The sequence below is a fragment of the Triturus cristatus genome, chromosome 6 (assembly GCF_964204655.1).
Source record: "Triturus cristatus chromosome 6, aTriCri1.1, whole genome shotgun sequence".
NCBI lineage: Eukaryota > Metazoa > Chordata > Amphibia > Caudata > Salamandridae > Triturus > Triturus cristatus.
The window spans coordinates 498,448,509-498,472,543 of record NC_140589.1 but is presented as its reverse complement, the minus strand read 5'-3'; the positions used below and the strand labels follow the sequence as shown (position 1 = coordinate 498,472,543).

Below are 24,035 nucleotides of genomic sequence, written 5' to 3'. Positions count from 1 at the left end.
TTTTTATTTTTTTACCGTACGCTTACGGTAAGCGTACGGTAAGCGTACCCCGCGAAATTGCCGAAAAAAAAATAAAACCGTTTTTGCACTTGGGGGATGTTTGGGGACTCCCTCAACATGACTATGTGGGAGGGAGTTGTCAAAACAGCCCCTTTACATGTTTTTGGGCTTGATATTTTAAAAATCACTCTCAGTGCGAGAGACAAAATGGCGGCCGCCGCTGGCTGGTTTCGAACGATTCGAATGTTTACTAAGATCTAAGAGCCAATCAGAATCGCGCTCGCGCACGCCACCGTACGCTTACCGTAAGCGTACGGTAAGCGTACCGTAAGCTGGCTCAGATATATATATTGATTTAAAGGCTATTTTCTCAGAATCTACTGAACAGATTTACACCAAACCTACAAAAGGCACTTCCTTGACCTAGGGACTACCTCTCTGCCAAATTTTGAGTAATTCTGTTCAGCCGTTCGGGCTGTAGCTCGTTCTAAAGGTCCTATGGAAAAATGCATGGGAAAAACGCGTTTTGGGACCCCCCTTTTATCTCAGCCCCCGCTTGACGGATCCCCCCGAGACTTTCAGGGTAGGAGCGGAGCGTAGCGCCCCACCTATTTTGAAAAATTTGCGAGGATTCGTCGACCGGCGCCAAAGTTATTCAAAATAGAATGTTGAGGTTTTCCTATGGAAACGTGGTCCTAACTATAACTACCTACTGGCTATCGCCAGTAGGTAATATATATATATATATATATATATATATATATATATATATATATATATATATATATATATATATATATATATATCCAAACTCCGTTTCAAAATTACAGGATTGTCCTCAAAGAACGGAAGCAGACCCAGAATGCGGTGAAGAATCCAATAATTTATTTAAATATAACAAGCACCAACGCCGCCTTTACGCGTTTCAGCCCGTCACAGGCCTTGGTCACATGATGCACAACACAGCGAGTTTATCCAATTATATCTACCTTAGTGAGTCACATGGTCAGCAAGTGGTCAGGCATAGAAATAGACATACAGGTAACTTGTCCACTGATAGTCTGTCTTCACAAGACTATATTACAACTAGTTGCAATCACTGTCTAAATACATTGTGATAACGGACTAATGCTTGTGTCAACTACATGATTAAACAGAGAAGGTATTTTATAAATAAGCAATTACTCATTATAAAAAACAATGGCGTATAAAAAATCAATAGATTTTTCACATGACTTGCATAATGCATCCAACTGTCACCAAGATAATAGTTGAAAACCCTCCTGTTTGGAAGAAAGAAAGATTTTATCATTCTTGCTTTGTTTTCAAAAAATAGAAAAGACAAGTTATCCTTGCGTTATGCCGCCCCATTGGGGTACTTCAATTCAGACCCTTGCTAAAATAAAGTGACTGTGCAAAAGTGCAAAAATGCATATTTGTAACTAGAGGTCACATCCGTGACAACCTTCGTTAATAAATATACAGTACATTATTTTATTAAAAAGAGAAAACCCTATGTGCAAAAAAGTGTGTAAAAAATTGACTAAACTTCAATAGTATTTACATATAAAAAACAGGGAAATAGCAGCATATGTTTGAAACTTGTTAAAATTATACAGTATATTATCTGATCTCAAAAGAATTGATGACTAGCGTATTGATGGGTAAAGAAGTCCTCACTTGAATTTAACCCCCGGGGGCCTTTACTGTGTAGCTCCAAGATATAATCAGTTTCCAATCTCCTAAGAGCCTCCCCTTCTCAATGTAGGAATTGAGTCCACCACCCAGTAACTGAAAGCCTCCAGTTTACTAGCGTGGTGCTCTTTGAAGTGGCGTGCCACCGGGTAAGCTAGATCATTATTGGTGATCGCTTGCATGTGCTGAAGTACCCGCTTGTGAACCTGCAGCTTGGTGCTACCAACATAACGCAGGCCACAGGAGCACTCCAGCACATACACCGCAAAATCCGTCTTGCAATTGAGATACTTGGAGATTGGAACAGGTTCTGGGAGAAAAGGTGACATGTATGTCCTAGAACTCACTCCATATCTGCATGCCTTGCATGAATTGCAACGAAAAAACCCTTTCCTTGCTGTTAACCAAGATGTAGAATGTCTCAGTTCAGGACTGCTGCTCACTAACAAATTACTCATTGAGCGTGCTTTCCTGAATGCAATCTTGGGCTTTTTCGGCAGTTGACTACCTAATACCGAGTCCGCACGTATTAGTGACCAATCGTCATTGATAATTTTGCGCACCAATTTATGCTGTGCGCTGAATGTCAGTATAATGCGTGTCTCCTCAGTGGTGTCAACTGTTGGACTGTGCTCAGGGGTTATTTTTGGTGCCAGTGCCATGGTTCTAGTTATATTATTAGTTCTCCGCACTGCTCTGGAGAGTATAGAATCAGAATACCCCCTTTCCCTGAAACGATCCCTGCAATCAGTCTGTGCTTTGAAGAAGTCTGCATCCATGCTGCAAATGCGTCGCATTCTTAGCATTTCTCCAAAGGGAATACTGTTAATTAGATGTTGTGGATGATGACTGAATGCATGTAACACCGTATTCCCCGCGGTGTCCTTTCTATGGAGTCTAGTTTGGAGTTGATTGAGGACAAATATTTCAACGTCTAAAAAGTAAACTGATTGTCTACTAATCTCAAACGTAAATTGTAAATTCAAGTCATTGGTGTTAATTGCCTGAAGGAAACTGCGTGCACTGCATTCATTACCAAAAACAGATTATCGATGAACCTATACCAACAGATAATATTAGACTCCATGATCATGTGATATTTGGCCATGAGGACGCGCTCCTCCCAGTAACTCATGTGCAAACATGCGTAACTGGGAGAAAAGCAAGCCCCCATGGCCACCCCACGTGTCTGTTGGTATACCTGATGTTGGAAAAGAAAAAAGTTCTCTAAACACATAGAAATCATAGTAAGTAACATCTTGTTGTGTGAAAAATATATATATATATATATATATATTTAGTTGTCTGTGTAAATATATATATATTTATATATATATATGCATACTAGGACTTGCAGTCTGCCAACGCAACTGCAAATCCGTTTTGAACTATGGTTCAGCCCATCTGGATGGCCACCAATGGCGGAGCGACTAAGATTATTTTAAAGAACTGGTGGGAGTGTCCTGTTGAAGCCGGCATCTGAGGAAGATATTGTTCGAAACGAGTCATGCCACGGCTTTTTAGTGAAAATAAATTCTCTCCTGAACTCCCCGCTGTGTCCCTCCCATCTTTTTGCAGCTCATTCATTGTTGTTACAGTTTTGGAGGAACAGGCTGTTCTGGAGAATGCACCAACATTGACAGCTCCATGTTACAGTCTAAATTGGTTGGCAATATGAATATATTCTTTTCACAAAAACTTTTTATGTAGAAAACTCAATTTTTTAAATAAAAATAAAAAACAATTACTTCGTAGACTATATGTTGTCCAAATTAGTAATTTTTAAAAAAATAAGCCAATTAAATTTAAAAATGTGTGTGCGTTCCTGCCTTAAGAACTAGTGATGAGGAGAATCTTTCACAAGCATTTTAAAAAAAAGAAGAAAGGCTGTCACAATCACAGACTGAAAAATGCCACTTTAAGGAATCACACTCCACCATTACCTCTACATGCCCTGTCAATACCAGTTAACCCAGGTCATATTCTCTGGATCCTAAAAGTAGGATCTTAGAACACTGAGGTTGTGTTACTTTGCCTGTTTTGACATTTGAAAGATTTGTTTACACTCAACTTTTGTCGTGTTTCCCAAGTATTTCATGACAGGAATTTATTAGCAGTTTTCACAAAATGGCTTTGTGTTTTATGAAATGCTCCTTAAGTAGTAGGGAGAAGGCTCAATCTTATTCCCAAAAGCTGCCCCCAACTGCTTCTTGAGCAACATTGCCCTGAAGACGATTGTCACTGCCAGTTGTGCACATGGATTACATTCAAAACATGAAGCTCATCGGGCGGGAGGAGCGTCAAAGCAAGTTTAAAGGTTCTACATAAGGGAGATAAGAAGAGTGTAGAAAAAGGGCATCTTTTGCCGTAGGTCCATCTTCGGTCTCTAGAGACTCCCCGAGATAAAGAACAACAGCAACCAGAAAAACTTGTGTCTCAGACTCGACACCTAGATCCATGATGTCAAAGACTGGTATAATATAGGTTTAGTTCTTCCTCACCAGAAATCATAGATCAGGTATTTCTAGTACTCCCCTGCGGGTTTATGTAACACCTCAGTGAGCCATCCTTATATATTTTTTTAACTTGCGATCTGAGGACACGTACTACCCAAGATTATCCAGAAATTCCTTGACTTAGACCTCAGAGGGAAAAATATATCCTGTCTTGAGAGATGACTTTCAATTTTGCAGAACTCAACAAGAATGTTGTGCCCTCTGTATCTCCAAATCCCAACTCCAGTCAGTCAATTCAGGGAAAGCATTCCTAAATAGGCCAACAATGAAACTCTTGCGTGTCATCCTTCTCAGCGCCTTCCCTGACCCCTAAAACCCTGAGATTATTGCGCCTTAGTCTGTTTTAAAACTCCTTGAGTTTCCACAAAGTATCAGTGAGGCACTCTTCATCCTCCATTCTGGCCTTACTGTTAGCTAACAAATCAGACTCCAGGGTTGCAACCCAACTTTCCATCTCAGTCATTCTGGCTGAAAACTCTGAGCAGGTCTTTATCACCTTTCGCATGGCCCCTTGCCTCTTCCAGTTAGCTGCCTGCACTCTACGGCTGTCTGACCTAGTTTCATCACGGTGGGCCATAACCCCTTGGAATATGGCCTCCAGGGTTATTGCATCGGGTTGATTGGGTAATCTGGCAATCGTAAGTGCATTGCGGTAGACTGATAGACGCATATGGAATGATCAGCATAAAATATAGTAACCAGAGACTGATTGCATAAGGCCCTACTAAGCAAAAATGACCCTTACTTATTATATTCAGAGAAATGTGTTAATCTTGAAAGGTATTCGGATGTATAAGCTGTTTTCCTCCCTTCTTCCTTCATCCATCTTTAGGTGAGAGGAGGCAACTTGGAGAACCTCATTTTATTATTATAAATCCGAGACTTAATATTGAAAGATGTTTTCTCTGAAATTGGGGTAATAATTGTCTATGGTCTGGAGGGGTTTAGAACAGTTTTTGTCTAATGCAACATAGTCTACATCCGGCAGGCGAAGACTCTCATTGCTAGGCTGCAGAGACTTTAAAATCTGGCAGCAAGTATATACTTGAATCTGTGAACATACGAAAGCTCTTAAAACAATACCTCCCATTAGATGCAAAAACACTTTTTAAAGCACTGTCCACTAGGCCCACAGGAGAAATAGTCCAGGATACCCTCAAACACTTGTAACCAAGTATTCTTCCAATAGATAGCAGTGCTCATCAACAATAAATTACTCAACTGACCTTCAAATACCTGAAACATGCAGGAAGGTCAATGCGAGTCCAGGGTCCCAGGTTATAAAACACACTGAATCCCAATCTGGGGGTAAAGCCATACTAAAAGTTTTAGAAAATGTCTGAAAACTGAATTGTACATCACCTATCACTGAACATCCCAGCAAATGGCAGTGGTGATTGACAAAAATCTGAATAGACACACCCATGCCGATTTCACTTCAATTTCAACATCCTCACTTCATCTAGATTCTCAATCTTGAGTAGTGCCCTATAGTATCTAAACGGCAACGTGCAGCTCTACATAAAATTCCAAAGTAAACAATAATGATTTGCAATGTTTTGCGTTAGCCATAAAAGGTGGAAGTAGAAGTATCTTCCCATATACCCTTCAGTAGCTTTCCATAAAACCACAGACATCCTTCATTCACCGCTTTATCTGACTTTTTCTCAGACTGCAGAGAAGCTGCAGTACCTTACATGTTATATCCTAATAAAACCTGCCCAAATTCCAGAAAAAAATATGAAAGAAAAGCGCTGTTAAACAACTCCATTAAAAAATAAATTTGAAGTTTGTCTGACGACAGTTGCCGAACCTTAGCCGTAAAATGAGTTTGCAATGCAGAGACATATTCTTACAAGAACTACAGTTCACAAACAAGAATGTAAAAAGTGGATTGAGCCAAGCCATCATCGTTAGAAGATGCATGTTACTCTACTCTGATATCTAATGCCATATCAACAAAATTGTGTAGTGGATGTTCTCACAGAATTTGGTATTTAGCATTGCTAAGTACAAAGGTTACAAAGGTTACTGCTATCAGGTTCAGTGATTATCACTTTATAGACCTCAGAGAAATGTATAGTAGGCCTTTCTGAAATTCAACTCTAGCTTTCAGGATGCACCCAGATATTTGCTATTTTTTCAGCCAAGACATTCATATGTTTGAAAGGAAGGCAGATGCAAATGGAAAGTATGAGATTACATACACTAAAAAGTTCAATATATATATCAGGTTAATTACATTATCATTGTATACTTCATTTTTTTTAAATCACTTCAGAAGGTACTGAATTTTTCAGAGCCATTTATTATAGCTAGAGAATTGAACTTTCATTTTGGTAAGGGTGTTAATAAAACGGTGCTGTATTATATTTACGTACTTTACCTTTTACTTCAGTAATCCATGTATTTGTTAATTTTGTAGGTGTTTCCACTTGATTACATACTTATTACAACTATTATGATGTACTTCATCTTCACATCAATGTCTGGTATTCGAAATATGGGCATCTGGTTCTTTTGGATAAGGGTAAGTTCAAAATTGTATCATAAATATTTCAGCGAGGAGTTCTTTTTTATTGTTTGTTTCAAAGAAAATTATGATTGTAGAATGTGTGGTTGTAGATGCACATGCTTTGCATACTCTTACCATTTAGTGTTGGGCTCATACTGCTGTAGCTTTTTTTCTTTGAAGAAGTCTTTTGAGCCATGAGGTCTCGGTGACTCCTCCTCTGGTAGTGAACGCACATGGGCAACCGACCCCATTGCTAAAAAAAAAAATCTCCACCATCGGGTTTGCACGTGTATGAATGCTGCAATCTGTCTCAACACGTTCCACACTAACTGTCATGGCCCCAGGGCTTTCTGCCTTTCCTTCTCTCATCGTTGCTGATAAGACGTTTTAATGGGCTTAACTTTTCTTCCACCTTCTTCACTCAAACTGCCCTGCTCATCATCGCCGAAGAATTGGGTCTCTGGCATGCCTACCCTTAGGGGCTACTCATCCTCCTTACGATGTCGGAGAAGAAGAACACACAGAAGATAATGGATCGGACGCCTTTCAATAGATGTTCTCAGTATCACTCAAAGTACCCTTGCGCTGTCCTCCATGCTGTCTTTAACCTGTGTGTCTCTCCAGAGCATGATGAGACCCACTGCATCACTTGCTCAATCCTTCAGGAGCATAAAGACACTTTGGTAGCAGAGAGGCAGGTGGTGGGCCCACAGCAAAAATTACTGATCATCTTTAGAGATGGTGCATATGTTTGTTCGAGGCAGACCAACTTGGTGCCAAAGAGGAATTTGACGAGTCTCCACCAGACGTTCAGACCCACCAACCCAGAACCAAAATCATTGGCTCAGACTCCGGGTAACACAGAGAAGAAGTTCAAGAGGAGTAAGAGAAGCCAGAGGACGGTCTATCAACCTCCGTCGAACCCTGGACTTGTGTGAAGATCATGTCAGGGCATGTGAAAATGGTCAAACCCAGATCTCTTCTAAGACACATAAGTGGCTGTATGTTCAAGCCAAGCACCGCCGCTCCAGGGTGCAGGCATCAAGCGCCATGCATAAGCCATCGCCACTCTCAGGTATGCCACCACCCTCCGGCTCTGGTCAGCTCTGAAGCAAGGTGTTGAGCTGAGATGGGATCCTGCTAGCAGCCTCGACCTCCCTCTCCCCTTTCCCCTCACCCATGCAGCCCATGAGTCCGAGACCACATGTTGGTATCAAAGTCTCAAAGACAATGCTTCCATCGATGCCAAAACCACAGTTGGTGCTAAAAACACAGTCCGCTCCGAGGTCCTCGCCAGCAGACACTGAGGAAAGGCCAACCCTCGAAAAGCTCCAACAGTAGCTGGATGAAAGTCAGTGCTGCATTATCTTCCACCCACTCACAGGCATTATCTCTGCTTCAGAAAAGACTTTGCCTTAATTGCATAGACACACCTTGGAGGACACTCTTGCTCGAGTCATTCCTCTGCAACCACTAACCCACAAAAGGCCTAAGGACAAGGCTGCCCTTCGACAGTGAACACCTGTTAACCTGCAGGTTGATGAGATTTTGAAAAAAAAATAAAGAAAGACACCGACATTGCTAAGGTCATGGTTATCCTTCAAGTTTCCCCCACCAGGGGCTCCTTTCGGAGAGAACAAACAAGGGGTCAGTCCAAGGCCACTTCTCTAGAGCCAACTAAGTCCTATCAATGACAGCAGCAGGGTTACTATCAACAGGGAGGTGGAGGTTACACACGGGACACCTTCAGAGGTACCAGCTCCAAGGGTTGGGGCAGAAGCCCTCCCCAAAGGGTGACTCTACCTCCTAGAACTGGCTTGCCCTGAAACCCACCTGATCACACAACACCCGTCAGGGGGGAGACTAGTTATTTCTTCCCCGCTGGGAGGAGATCACCACCGGCCAGTGGGTTGTATCCATCATTTAGCAGGGCTACTGCCTCATGTTCATCTGCACTGCACCAAAAATCCCACCGAACACACACCCTCAGCCCAAAACACCTTGCAACAACTGCATGAGGAGGTTCAGATGCTCCTTCTCAAGGGGGCCATAGAGCTAGTGCCCCTTCAACACTGGGGAAACGGTGTTTACTCTCTGTACTTCCTCATCCCAATCTCAGGCCTCTCAACAGATACATCCTGTCAGAACTTTTCCATATTGTCACTGTACATGATGTTGTTCCCCCTGCTGCGGCAAGACGACTTCATGTTTTCAAATCCCAATCCAGCTGGCTCATCGGGGCTAGCTGTGCTTTATAGTAAGTGGTCAGCATTGCCAATTCAAAGTGTTACTCTTTGGAGTTACCACAGCCTCAAGGATTTCACCAAATCTCTAGCAGTGGTAGCCTCCCATCTCAGAAGGGGAGGATTCAATGTCTTTACTTACCTAGAAGACTGGCTTATGAATATTGCAAGCCAACCAGACTGTCTAGTTCACACCCATGCTGCAATCTCCCTTCTACACAGCTTAGGGTTTACCATCAATACCATCAAGTCCCACCTCGAGCCACTTCAGTTCTCTTCCAGGGGATCCTCATCAGTAGTCATAAGCACTGAATATTCCCGCCCATGTGCGAGGACCCCGGAAATAATAAAAATTATATATGAAAAACACACATATATATATATATATATATATATATATATACAGCTCTGTGTATGTATAAACATATATTATTTTTTCCAAGCCAATGCAGCCCCCATAGTATGCTAGACAATGTAGATATAAATATCCAATAAAACATCACAGGTATAATAATACACCTGAATCTCTCCTTTTCTTTCTTTTTTTTTTTTTTTTTTTAATGAGGTAAAAACTCATGAGAAAGAAAAGAAAACACTGTGCCAAACACAGATCCACAAAAACATTTTTAGCCTGCAGGCTGCATTGCAATACAATACCATAGAGACTGAAAAGCCTTGTACAGGTAAAAACTGGCACCGTGCCTTTAAGACAGCCCTGATTCCAATATTCCATCATGCCTCAGGGGTGACAGTTGGGTCAGTTGTTCTTTCCGGCTCCTTCTGTCAGGACCCTGGAATTCAGCTCTCTTCATTTTTGACTTCTAGTCAAGCATTTGCTAGTTTTCTAGTGAATTTTTTGCTTCATCTTATTATTCTCCTGTTTGGTGAAGCATTTCTGGATATTCCTGACAGAGTTTTAAACTTTTTTCTGTCAGAAAATGCCTTCCTTGTTCATGCCCTGTCCATCCTGTGGCAAAAAGAAGGCTTCTTCGGATACTCATGAAGTGTGTATCATCTGTCTACCGGACACACACTCTCCTGCTTCCTGTCGACATTGTAAGGACCTTTCAAAGAGGACTTTGAAGGAAAGGGAGAGGATTAGGCTTTATGGGCTTTCTGAAATGTGGTCGACGTCGAAGCAGTTGATTCTTGTGTGTTCTCCATCGGCGTCAGGCTCGGCGTCGAAGACTCCAGCGGCGGGATCGTCGTTGAGAGGTGAGGAGACCAGGGAGAGTCATGCTTCCAAGAGAAAATCAACAAACATCGCCGTCGAGGAAACATTGATCGGCGTCAAAGGAGAAACATCACCGTTCGACGTCGAAGTCAACATCTAGACAAAAGTCGACGTCGAGGGAAAGGTGCAGACGGTCGACGTCGAAATCTACAGGAAGGGCGATCGTCGTCAAAGACGATGCCGACGTCGAGACGAAGGTTGTCGTCGGAGCATGGATCGATGTCGAGGCGGACGCCTCCGTCGGGATCGACGTCGACATTGTCGTCCAAAGTTTCCATGACGTCAGCGAAGATACAGACGTCGAGGCGAAGTTCCCCGTTGGGTTCTAGGCCTCCGTCCAGGATAAGCCCTCCGTCGACGACAAGACTCTCGATGTCGAGGCATGACTCATCGCCGGTTGTCCACTCGGCGTCGAAGTCCAGATCTCCGGCGATAGGCTTATCGCCGTCGAGACAGTCCTCCGCTGTGGGGCATCAGGTAACGTCAAGACTTAAATCCAGGTCAGCGTCGAGGCGCAAGTCTCCGCATAGAGTGAAATATACACCGGAGGTGATATCAGAGCAAGGTTCTGCCTTTGGATCTCCGCCTATTTCCATTTCACCATCGGCCTCAGCAGGATCAGGATCTCCTCTGTCTCCTTCAAGATCCAGATCACCAGAAGTGATAAATTCGTCTCCAGCTCCTATTTCACCAGTAGAGCATCCTTGTCCAACAAGTCCTCAATTGAGAGCATCACTGACACTCCTAAGGCAGGAAGAGGGTCATCTTCCGGGACAAAGCCCCACCAGAGTGCTGCCTCAGTCCATACCACCATGTATACCTTCCATGGCACATGCAGTAAGCATTTCCTTAACCAGATTGAGGAACCTTGCCCAGCCTAGGAGACCAGCAAGTTCCCGCTCTCGCGAAAGAGAGTATGAACGGTGTTCACGTTCGCCCAGGAGAAGATCGAGGTCCACCTCTCGCAGAAGAGAGTCGGTGCGATCTGAGAGAAGACGGCGTAGGTCTCCTACATCCTCTCCTTCAAGTCGTTCTTCCAAGAGAGATTACTCTCCCACACTATCAGATACGCCTCCATCTCGAGTTTCTCCAGTGGATGACATCAGCACATTTCAAAATGTTTTGTGCAGAGGAGCGGCAAAGTTGAACATCCCAATGCCTGTCCAAGAAACAACTTCATCAGTCATCTTCGAGACCCTTCACGAAAGAACGATGTCTCGTCCACTGTTGCCTCTGGTCCCTGGTTTGCTTAAACCAGTGATGGACGTCTTCCTCACGCCCACTACCATCAAGTCAGCTCCGGCGCGAATCCTTAAGAAATATCGTCCCGCTCCGGAGGATCCTCTGTTTCTCAAGGCGGCTCCTCCACCTGACTCGGCGGCCGCCAGGAAAACCCACTCAGTGGCATTGTCGTCCACAGTTCCTCCGGACAAAGAGAGCAAGACGCAAGACTCTTGGGGAAGACGAGTATGCGGATTGGCCGCCTCCAGTTTGAAGGTTGCCAGTGCCTCAGCGCTCTTGGGGCGCTACAACAGATCACTTTGGGATTCTCTTCAAAGATTCATAGAGAAACTTCCACAGGAGGACAGAAAGGATTTTGAGGAGATCTTACAGGAGGGCAGTCTGGTCTCTAATCAGGTGATAAGTGCGGCAGCAGATGGAGCGACTCTGGCAGCTCACTCCTACGCCCATGGTATTTCAGCCAGAAGATCCTCTTGGCTAAGATTAACGGCTCTTAAACCTGAGGCACAAGCCAGGATTATCAATATGCCTTTTTCTGGGACTTCGCTTTTTGGTTCACATACCGATGACGAGATGGCTCGTATGAAGTCAGAACTCGAGACCATGAAAGCTGTGGGTCTAGAGAAAAGAAAGGAGTTCCGTCGTCGTAGGGGATCTGACAGGCGTACCTTCCAGCAGAGGGTTCAAACCCCTCACTGGCAGAAGAACCAAGACCAGCAAGTGCAGAAAAAGCAACAATTCCAGTCCCGAAGATCAACGAGAGGACAAGGGAATAACTGCCAGTCCAACAGCGGAAACAAAGCTCAAGGCAAGCAATGAGCAATCACTTCCTCCAATACCGTCCACCGCTCCAGTGGGGGGGGAAGTATTTCGCGACATCTTCAAGAGTGGCAAAACATCATCAGAGACAAGTGGGTTCTGACTATACTGCGACATGGATACTCTCTTCGTTTCCGGAGTCCTCCTCCACCGATCCACCCAGTACATTCGACTCATCAGCTCAAGATGCTAAGAGAAGAGGTGGCAACCCTTCTACTCAAATCGGCATAGCAAGGGTTCTGAGAGTGCAGAGAGGGAGAGGAGTCTACTCCAGCGAGCAGCTATATCACATCAACATGCTGGAGCTCAGGGCAGTCCATCTCGCCCTCAAGGCTTTCCTGCCCTCAATCAGGACGAGTTCCATTTTAGTACAAACGGACAACACCACCACGATGTACTACCTGAACAAGCAGGGAGGTACTCGTTCCAGGACTCTCTCGCTGGAGGCTCAATCCCTGTGGCACTGGATCCTGGCAAGGAACATTTCCATAACGGCAGTACACCTGCCAGGCGAGCTCAACGTTCAAGCGGACTCACTCAGTCAGCACTTTCAAGATACAGAGGACTGGGTCCTCAATGACGAGGTGCTAGAGGACATTTTCGAGGAGTGGGGCCGTCCACAAATAGACCTCTTCGCGGACGAAAGCAACACAAAATGCCGAGGCTTCGCCTCAAGGTACTATCGACCAGGGTCAGTGGGGAATGCCCTTTTGATCGACTGGTCAATGACATTTGCGTACGCCTTTCCTCCTCCCTCCGCTAATCCCGAAAGTGGTGACCAAACTGCAACACTCGGCCACCAAGATGATCTTGATAGCACCGGACTGGCCAAGGCAGTGATGGTACCCAGATCTCCTTCACCTATCGATCCGCCCGCACAAGCGTCTGCCGTGCAGGCCGGACTTGCTAACCAAGATGCAGGGGAGGATTCACCATCCCAACCTTCCCTCACTGAGCTTAACAGCATGGCTCCTGAAGTCCTCCAGTATGGCCATTTAAACCTTCCCCAGGAATGTATGACCATATTGAAGGAAGCTAGGAGGCCTTCTACAAGACACTCATATTTCTGTAAGTGGAAGAGATTTTGCATATGGTGTATTCAAAATCAATATAACCCTACGAAATGTCAAGAGGAAGTGATTTTACCTTATCTTCTTCACTTAGCCAGGGTGGGATTGAAATTTTCCTCCATCAAAGTGCACCTGGCGGCCATTACGGCCTATAGGTGCTCTCCATCTCAGCATTCATTCTTTAAACTTCAAGTGGTGAAAGATTTTTTGCAGGGACTCAAAAAGGTTTACCCCCCAGTGGGCCTCCCTCTCCTTCTTGGGAGCTCAACCTGGTTCTTTCAAAGCTTATGAGTCCACCTTTCGAACCCATACATAAGGCTACATTACAGCACCTTACGTGGAAAGCAGCCTTCTTGGTAGCTATCACCTCAGCACGTAGGGTGAGTGAAATACAGGCCCTCTGCTCGAAAGAACCCTACACGGTTTTTCACCTTAATAGAGTGGTGATGAGGACTCATCCTTCTTTTTTACCTAAGGTAGTGTCCGATTTTCATGTAAATCAGACTATTTCGCTACCAACTTTCTTTCCCAACCCTTCCTCGCCAGCTGAGAGGGCGTTGCATTCTTTGGATATCAAGCAAGTTCTCAAATTCTACCTAGATAGAACTAAGGCTGTCAGAAAGTCTGACCAATTGTTTGTAAACTATGGTGCTGTCCGTACAGGTTTTGCAGCATCTAAACGTTCTATTGCCAGATGGATTGTGTCAAGCATTAAATTGGCTTATCAACTAGCTCAAAAACCGTTGTGGCCTCTACCTAAGGCACATTCCACAAGAGGGAAAGCGGCTACTGCTGCGTTTCTCAATAATGTCCCACTCTCCTAGATCTGTAAAGCAGCTACTTGGAGATCTGTCCATACATTCACGAGACATTATTGTCTGGACTCTGACACCAGAGCAGACACTCAAGTAGGGCAAGCCTCCTTGAGAAATCTGTTCAACAACTGATTATTTCGGTTGTTGTCTTCAATTTTTAGCGCAGTTCTCATTTGCCTGCAGGTGGAAGGTGGGCTTGCTATTCTATTCAGTGCTATGCCTATTGATGAGGATCCCCTGGAAGAGAAGGATAAGTTACTTACCTGTAATCCTAGTTCTCTTCCAGGGGTATCCTCATCAAAGTCATAAGCAACCAACCCGCCTCCCCAGGCAAATGAGAAGAATCTTTGTGTTTAGGACTACGGGTCCCGCAAAGAACAACTGACCCAACTGTCACCCCTGAGGCATGATGCGATATTGGAATCAGGGCTGCCTTGAAGGCACGGTGCCAGTTTTTACCTGTACAAGGCTTTTTAGTCTCTATGGTATTGTATTGCAATGCAGCCTGCAGGCTAACAATGTTTTTGTGGATCTGTGTTTGGCACAGTGTTTTCTTTTCTTTCTCATGAGTTTTTACCTCATTAAAAAATTTTTACAAAAAAAAGAGAGATTCAGGTGTATTATTATACCTATGATGTTTTATTGGATATTTATATCTACATTGTCTAGCCTACTATGGGGGCTGCATTGGTTTGGAAAAAATAATATATGTTTATACATATACAGAGCTGTATATATATATGTGTTTTTCATATATAATTTTTATTATTTCCGGGGACCCCGCATATGGGCGGGAATATTCAGTGCTTATGACTTTGATGGGGATACCCCTGGAAGAGAACTAGGATTACAGGTAAGTAACTTATCCTTACGACCCTTCCTGGGGTCAGTCCTAAATGTGGTCTTGAGCAAACCTTACCCGTCTGACCAAAGGGTGGCAGCATTGCTACAGCTTCTGCCTCTGTCATCCTCTCCGTCCCCTCACAGTTTGAACAAGAATGTAACTCCTAGGTGTAGTGGCCTTATGCATAGCCATAGTCCGTCAAGCAAGGCTCCATTTGTGTTAACTCCAAGAGTGTCTTTCAGATCAGCGGCTGCAAGCGGAGGGTCACTGGGACGTTCTAGTGCTGATAAGGGCCAGCACTTATCGCTCCCTGCAGTGGTGGAACAGCAACAATGTGTTGCAGGGTAGGTCCTTCCCAGACCAAGTTCCTCAGGTGACCATCACTACGGATGCATCATTCGCTAGGTGTAGGGCACATCTGAATGACATGACTGTCCAGGGTCTGTGGCCACCTCATCAACCAGGCCTCCAAATTAACCATCTGAAACTTTTAGCAACACACCTGGCTCTCAAAGCTTCAGGACATTCAGGGCGAGACAACCCTTGTGCAGACCGACAACATGAGCCATGTTCTACCTACAAAAACGAGGCAGCACACACTCTCTGCAATTGTCTGCACCAGCGCAACAAATTTGTCATTAGGCAGTCCTCAACCAAGGACACCTCCTGGTGGAGTATTCCCTTGGAGTGGACAACAACTTTGCAGACCTGCTAAGTAAGACACAGCAGCAAGTCCACGATCGGAAACACCACTTGTATGTGCTATTCCTTTACTTTTCTTAGTGAGGCAACTCAGACAGACCTTTTTGCCACTTGCAAAAAATGCAAAATGTCCAAACTTCTCCTCCAGGTTTCCACACCCCCAGTTCATGAGCAGTGGTCTGTGGATAAACTGAGAAGGGATTTTTGCATACTCTTCCTCCTCTCCCACTTGTAAAGTATGTGGCGAAGAAACTGCAGCAAGCCACCCCCCTCATCTAGTGGCTTCCACTTGAGACACACACCCGTGGTTCTCGACCCTTATAGAGATGGCCATCACCCAATAGGAGAAGCTCCCCAACAGACCAGACCTTGTTACACAAAATCAAGCCAGGGTCAGACACCTAGATCCCAGTTAGCTCAACCCAGCGTTCTGGCTTCTGAGGTCCTAAAGTTTGATTACCTTAACGTACCTCAAGAGTGCATGGACATACTGAAGGAAGTCCGTAGACCTACCACACAAACCTGCTATACTGCTAAGTGGGAACGGTATGTCTACTACTCTACTGCGAGCCACATAAACCCTCGCAAGCCTACAGTGCAAAACATTATTTGCTACTGCCTACATCTGCAAAAGGCAGGATTACCTTACACCTCAGTTCGGCAGCACCAAACACTCCTCACTCTTGAAGATCTATGTTATTAAGGCTTTTATGGAGGTCCTTAAACATGTCATCCCACCCTGGGTACCACCTGCCCCAGTTTGGAATCTGAATATTGTCCTCTTCATACTCCTGGAACTTCCCTCGAACCACTGCATTCTTGTCCTTTGCAGATTCTCTCCTGGAAGGTCGCCTTTCTGTTTGCCATAAAATACCTTGGGCATATTTGTGAGCTTCAGGCTCTCACAATATAGGAAGCTTTCTTGTAGGTCCATAATGGTGGTTCTTAGGACCAACCCCAAGTGGTCTCCCCATTCTACCTTAGCCAATACAGTTGGGCTGCTGGTCTTCTTTCCACAGCCTGACTCAGTAGCTGAGAGAGCACTTCACAAACTTGACATCAAGCATGCTCTCATTTAATATATAGCCATGGCCAAATCCTTCCGTAAAACGCAACAGAGCTTTGCTTTGTTGCCATTACACAGCCTAATACATGACACCCCATATCTAAGGCAGGTATTTAGTACCAGGTGGATTGTTACATGCACCCAGACCTGCTACCTTAAAGCCAAAAGGACAATACGTACCTACCCCAAGCCACACTCCACCCGCAAGCAGGCCACCACTGTGGCCTTTCTTCGGATCTTACCCATAGCTGACATTTGTAAAGCTGCAACATGGTCTACTCCACACACCTTCACAAAGCATTTTTGTGTGTATATTCCTTCAATGCAAAACATTAGAGTTGGTCTGACTGTTTCAGACCTCTTCACTGTCCATTGGCGAGCCACTGATTAGGGGACTACTTCTTTACAGTTGATGCAGAGCATTTGTATGTACAGCCACCCATTCTACGAACAAATTTTGTGAGTTACCCTAAGCATCTGTTCATTGTATGTAGTGCTATAGATTCACACATGCCCATCCTCTTCCCCGTAAGCTAGTATATGCTACATATATCGGATGCCTACAGAATTATTTATACTACACACTTGGACACACTCCTATTTTACTCCCTACTTCATACCTACTCTCACACTGTGTGGATGACAGCCTTAATAATGAAGTCAATCTCCATGTGTGTTCACTTCTAGAGGAGGAGTCACTGAGTCCTGGTGACTCAAGAGACTTAGATGAAAAACAAGTAGCAACAGTTCGAGCCCAACACTACATGGCAGGAGTATTCAAGGCATATGAATCTATAGCACTACATGCAATGAACAGATGCTTACTTTCAGTGTGTGGCATAGCTAGTGAGCAAACTTTTTTTTTGCTGACCCATGGCACCTTATTGTGAAGGCGATTTTATCCCTGTATTGTAATCAAATATTATTAATCTCTGTGTTATGTAGTTACAGGCTTTACATATCTATGCAGGGGGCTTACATTCTAACTTCCCTGAGAGTATCTTGATCTATGGATCATAAAGCAGACGTGTCTCGACCCATGTGTCCTTGCTTGCTACTTCTTCAAATGATCATAGTTCCTTTACTAACTGATATTAGTATGGAACTGGCAGCGATAATGACTAAACCTGTTGTCCATGGTTATATACTGTCTTATTAACTTTTCATTGTGTATCGTCCACATCCTGGTGAGTAGTGAATCTATAAAGTAGTGCCAGGACCTTTTGTATTTGACTCTTGTCTCAGGTTTTTTATTTCTGCTCTTAGTTGTGGGAGAGTCCTGTTTCAAGAGCCAGTCTGATGGGGTCTAGTGTGGGAGGATTTTAATTTCCATATAGCATGCCCTGGGGGGAGTTTGGGAGTTCTGGTTTCTGGAACTAGGGTCCTAACATCCTAAACAAATTCATCTGAGGTACTTTGCAAACAGGAAATTTTGCAAATGTGTGATGGCTGCTCTGTGAAATTACATCATATATTTAATTAATTTTTTAAGTTTATATAGCGTGAACTTGACCTGAGGGCATGAGCCCTCTTTACAAGAGCACCAGTTTACATCATACAAGGTCAGATTTATGTTTTTTTAAGGCCCAATGAGATTGAGTGATGTGCCCAGAATCACAAGATGTTGATCCAATGCCGGGTCTTGAGCCTGGTTCCCCAATTCCAAAGTTTGCCACCCTGGCTTTTAGGTCACATCTCTCCCCTATTAGGATTAGGTCAGAAGTAATCCCGGCAGACTATTGTGAATGATAAAGATAGTACCTTTCCACCAGCTCAAGAGAACACAACTGGACCTGGTGAAAACTTAGATGAAAAACATTCTCTCTATACCTGCCAGTGAGAGGCACTAGAGGTCCCCTGCTCTTCACTTGTATCCAGAAACTTGATGTGCTGTTGAAGAGTCTTTTATCTCGGGGACTCAAAATACTGAAGACGGGCTCCATCCTGTGTGAAAGAACCAACTGAGAGGTTGAAGTGAGCTGTGCCGCACCCTGCGGGAGTCCTGGCTGGAAAGAGAACTAGACCCTAAGAGCTGTCCATGGAAGGCTTAGGGTTGTAGGAGAGACCAGGAGTAGTTTTTCTAGCACATGCTAGAAAGTGGAAGTTGTGTTTTGTTCTTATAGAGGATCAGGGCAGTGTTTGGCAACCCCAAGTTTGGCATGACCTCACCATTTACAAAGTGCTGGTGTTTCCAGCTCAGAGCTTTTTAACCAAAGTTTTTGGCTACTTTGAGACCACCAAAAAGAAGTATCTGCCTTCATGAAGCCCTCATCGGCTATATCAGAGTTGAAAATGTCATTATGAGAAACACAATCTAAATGTTTTCAAGCAAAATGGGAAGTATAAATAAATGGTGCAAAAGTGCAAGTGCTCATTGAAAGCTGGTCTCCACATGTTTCAGAAACACAGGTCTTATATAGAGAATGCATGTACACCTAAAGAGTATGTTGTCAAAGGCACGTCAACTAGTGGCTCCTTTCTAGTCTATGTAGAGCAAATGTTTCAAGGACAAAGCTCCTAGTAGATATTATGCCAAGCTCTTTCAGCTACAACTAGAAGTGATAAATGCAGCAGCTGAAATATGATTAATTGAGTATGCTAATGATAGTCATTAAGATTGGTGATGCATCTTTGGGTTCTACCAACTTCGGAAAGCTTTACATAAATAAACCAAAATCTTGTATCCCTTTAGGATACTATATATGCACCTCATAGCTATTAGTCCGCATCTGCTTTGCTAAAAACAATTTTATATTATTTTTCCTGTAATTCGCAAGAGATGAGACAGAGATCAGAAGCGCTCAAAATATGTAAGTACTTTAGTTGCGATTTGTGAACGTGATTGTTTAAACTTAAACTAGGAAATTAATGTAGTTAAAAATAACATAAAAATATGTAGGAAGAATAAACTAAACATCTAGTATTCGGCCTTTGCCGATGGTGTTTTGTTATGGGTAAGACCCGAGGTACACTTCCAGAAAACAGCTGACCTTGTAGTTCCGGAGGGTAGGTACCTGGTCATCTCTGGGAGGTTGGCTGGCCACAACCTTGGTACTGTCAAAATTTATGCTCCAAACTCAGACCCGGGGGAGTTTCTCGCGGACCTGTCCAGGTCTTTGGCACCTTTCCTGACTCAGACCATATTATTGGGGAGGAAGGGTTAATTGTGTTGCAGATCCTGCACTGGATCTTTCATATCCACCCCAAGGAGATTCCCCAGTGTCCCAGACGGCTCCTTTTTTCTCTGCATTGAAGTGGGGTCTGGTAGACTCTTGGTCATTGGTCGCTGTATTGTGGAGGTGTTTGGGTGGTAGGTGAGGTAGAATCTCAGGAAAAGATACTCCGGGATCTTGAGCAACAGAGGCCAGGTAATCCTGCACTTAAGTATCCACTGCTGGAGACTAGGGAGTAACTGGCAGCCTGAGTTAAGAGTCTCCATTGTTTTGATTAAAAGGAATATCTGACTCTGGTGCTTGCTGAGCATGATAAAACAGGTTCCCTTTTGACGTGGCTTACTAAACTGAATGTCAGGGACTCCTTGGTCTAGGAGCTTGACTCAGATTTAGATGAACCCTTATATAGCAAAGCTACCATAAATGCAAGATTTCCGAAGTACTACACTTCTTGCTATGCCCCTGTGCCCAGGTTACCTTCTCAGGCCATTCAGGATTTCCGGGTCCTTGACCGCCTGTGAGTACTTTCCTGGGAAGATGCAGAGGATTTGGGGGAAGATATCACTATACATGAAGTAAGAACTGCAGTGAAAAGCATTTTGGGAAAAGGGGGTGGTGATGGACAGAGTTTCTGAATGATGCAGAATACTCTTACCAAGTCAAGAGATCATGGTTTTAATCCATCACCATTTTTCAGCTCACTACACCATCCCAGCTTAGAACCTGGCTACATGCAAATTAGTCTGTTCCTGTCCCAGTGCATGATGGGAACAGGGAAAACCAAACTACCAAGCCAATTCTTATACTGGGAAGGAAACAAGCTTCCGGGGACCGGTTTCTGGCATCACAGCCTTCGTCGGCCCGGCTTGCTTGAATCCTGATGGTGCAATGAGCAAGGGACTCACGTCTGAGTATACCCTCCCACACTGCGTGTGGATAAAATCAATTTGGGGAAAGGGGGTGGTGAAGGACAGAGTTTCTGAATGATGCAGAATACTCTTACCAAGTCAAGAGATCATGGTTTTAATCCATCACCATTTTTCAGCTCACTACACCATCCCAGCTTAGAACCTGGCTACATGCAAATTAGTCTGTTCCTGTCCCAGTGCATGATGGGAACAGGGAAAACCAAACTACCTAGCCAATTCTTATACTGGGAAGGAAACAAGCTTCCGGGGACCGGTTTCTGGCATCACAGCCTTCGTCGGCCCGGCTTGCTTGAATCCTGATGGTGCAATGAGCAAGGGACTCACGTCTGAGTATACCCTCCCACACTGCGTGTGGATAAAATCAATTTGGGAAAAGGGGGTGGTGATGGACAGAGTTTCTGAATGATGCAGAATACTCTTACCAAGTCAAGAGATCATGGTTTTAATCCATCACCATTTTTCAGCTCACTACACCATCCCAGCTTAGAACCTGGCTACATGCAAATTAGTCTGTTCCTGTCCCAGTGCATGATGGGAACAGGGAAAACCAAACTACCAAGCCAATTCTTATACTGGGAAGGAAACAAGCTTCCGGGGACCGGTTTCTGGCATCACAGCCTTCGTCGGTCCGGCTTGCTTGAATCCTGATGGTGCAATGAGCAAGGGACTCACGTTTGAGTATACCCTCCCACACTGCGTGTGGATAAAATCAATTTGGGAAAAGGGGGTGGTGAAGGACAGAGTTTCTGAATGATGCAGAATACTCTTACCAAGTCAAGAGATCATGGTTTTAATCCATCACCATTTTTCAGCTCACTACACCATCCCAGCTTAGAACCTGGCTACATGCAAATTAGTCTGTTCCTGTCCCAGTGCATGATGGGAACAGGGAAAACCAAACTACCAAGCCAATTCTTATACTGGGAAGGAAACAAGCTTCCGGGGACCGGTTTCTGGCATCACAGCCTTCGTCGGCCCGGCTTGCTTGAATCCTGATGGTGCAATGAGCAAGGGACTCACGTCTGAGTATACCCTCCCACACTGCTTTCCCAAAGCAGTGAAAAGCATGGCATGCTGGAAGGAAGGTTCCTGGAGCAGATAGCCTTCCTGTGGAGTTTGTTGCCGCTTATGGGGACTGTCTGGCTCCAAAGCTTGTAGAACCTTACTCTGCTGCTCAGAAATTAGGTAATCTGCTGTTGTCTACATGCATGGCCCTGGTCATCCTGCTTCTTAAGCCTGGGCACACTCCCATGGATATGAGAGTTTACTGGCAATTGTCCATGCTCAATGTGGACTATAAAATTCTTAGTCAAATCCTGGTGAGCCAACTTCAGCCTCATATGCCCTCTTCAATTCATATAGATCAAGTAGGTTTTATTCCTGGGCGTAATATGGCACTAAATATACGGAGAGTCATCTCACTTCTAAGTGATGAGTTCCTGGAAAAACGGTTGCCAGCTGTTATGGCAGTAGACATCGAGAAAGCCTTTGACAGCCTACGTTGGGTCTGCCTGTATCAAGTAATGGCTTGAATGGGGCTGGGTCCTGGATTCTCTACACGGGTTCCATGGAACGGGTTCGCTCTGGTAGAACTGTATATGAACCTTACGATGTGGGGTGTGGTACCAGGCAGGCGTGTCCATTTTTCCCCTTATTATTCGCCGTTGCAATTGAGCACCTGGCCTGCTGGTCTTGCAGTTGGGGGGAGGAGGGCGGTATCGAAGATTACTCTTTCTCTGGGATGTTGGAGTGGACTTGACAAGTGCAATAGACTTGTTGGAGTGCTTTGGGGCTCTTGCTGACCTGCACATTAACTGGCAGGAATCCCATTTGGTTACACTCAGTGGAGTTGCCGCCCCACCGCTAAATATTTATGAGTTACAATATACCAAGGGAGCAAGACTTACTGCATGGTAAAATTGGGGCAGCTGTCATAGCTCTTCAAACTAGGAAAAGCTTTTGGACGACATTGCCATTATTTGTGACGTATAGCGGTGGATCCAGTCCGTTTTGAGGAGAGTGGTGCCTGTTACTAGTTTTTAGCGATCTTTTAAATCACGTATATTGTTAAAACTTTTGTAACCTTTTTTAGCTTGGTAAACCTGTCACTGCCAACTGTTGGGGGGGAGAACGTTGGTGGGTGCTCCCCTGGTTCTCTGGTCCACCACCAGGTTTTCCGGATTCTGTGGAGAGTGCCAGGGGGAGGTTGGCTATGTCTTCCGCAGTTAGCCCCCTTTCGGTCCGACAGGGCCGATTGCCATCTTTTGGGTTAGCTCTCTAGTCCCTCTCCTTTCCCTGCCATAAATGCTGGAGTGGGACTGGGCCGGCAGCGGCAAGCCCGTCTGTGCCCATCCACGCCTGGACAGGGCCAGGACCCCTGTCCGGCCAATCCTCTACACGGGAGAGGAACTCTTTGCCCTTTGCTACACTGAACCTAACAGCCTCTGTCTTCCCCATGATTTGTGTGGTGGATTAAAGGAGTATAGTTGTCATACGTGTAATTTCTCCCCCTATGTGGGAATGGGGCTAGTGCTTAGTGCCCCCAGAGCCCCCATTAGTAAAAAAGCAAATGGGCAGAGGGGGGCCAAGACACACAACTGTTTGCTCCCTAATACCTGGTCACTCATCAAGAATAAATACGAATTTGCAGATATTTTGAGCCAGCATAATCCTGACATTTCCATTCTTACGGAGACTTGGGCTAATAGCTGGTCTGACCCAGACATCAAGACTGCTATCCCGGAGGACATCAACATTGAAAGGGAGGACAGAACAGGGAAGAGGGGTGGGGGTGGTGGTGCAGGGCTGGCAATTGTGTATCTCAACTCGCGCAGCGGAGTTTTACCCCAATCTTTCATCTAGACTGTGAAGCGCTCAAGTTTAGCATTAAAGTGAATGAATCATATATGTTTCATGGAATGCTAATCTATCGACGCCCAGACCCAGGTTTCATTGACAAAATCCAGTCCTTTATGGAATCATGCGTGGCGCATACCAACTTTACGCTGGTAGGGGACTTCAGCTTTCTTTTAGAACTGTCCTCCAATACGGATACGGTGCATATGGTTAACATGCTTAATAGTTTTAACCTACGCCAACTAATAGATGCTCCTACCCACACGGCAAGTCATATGTTGGATGTAGTCTTCACCAACAAAGCAGACCTAGTCAT

General features: G+C 44.7%; 1 protein-coding gene across 1 annotated transcript in view; it reads left to right on the top strand.

Moving 5' to 3' along the window:
• LMBRD1 (LMBR1 domain containing 1) overlaps positions 1-24,035 on the top strand; it is a 701,604-nt gene that overhangs the window by 397,439 nt on the left and 280,130 nt on the right. Inside the window, exon 12 of the mRNA XM_085610906.1 lies at positions 6,637-6,741. Within this exon, the coding sequence (XP_085467032.1) occupies positions 6,637-6,741 (105 nt within the window). The remainder of the gene's footprint in view (positions 1-6,636; positions 6,742-24,035) is intronic.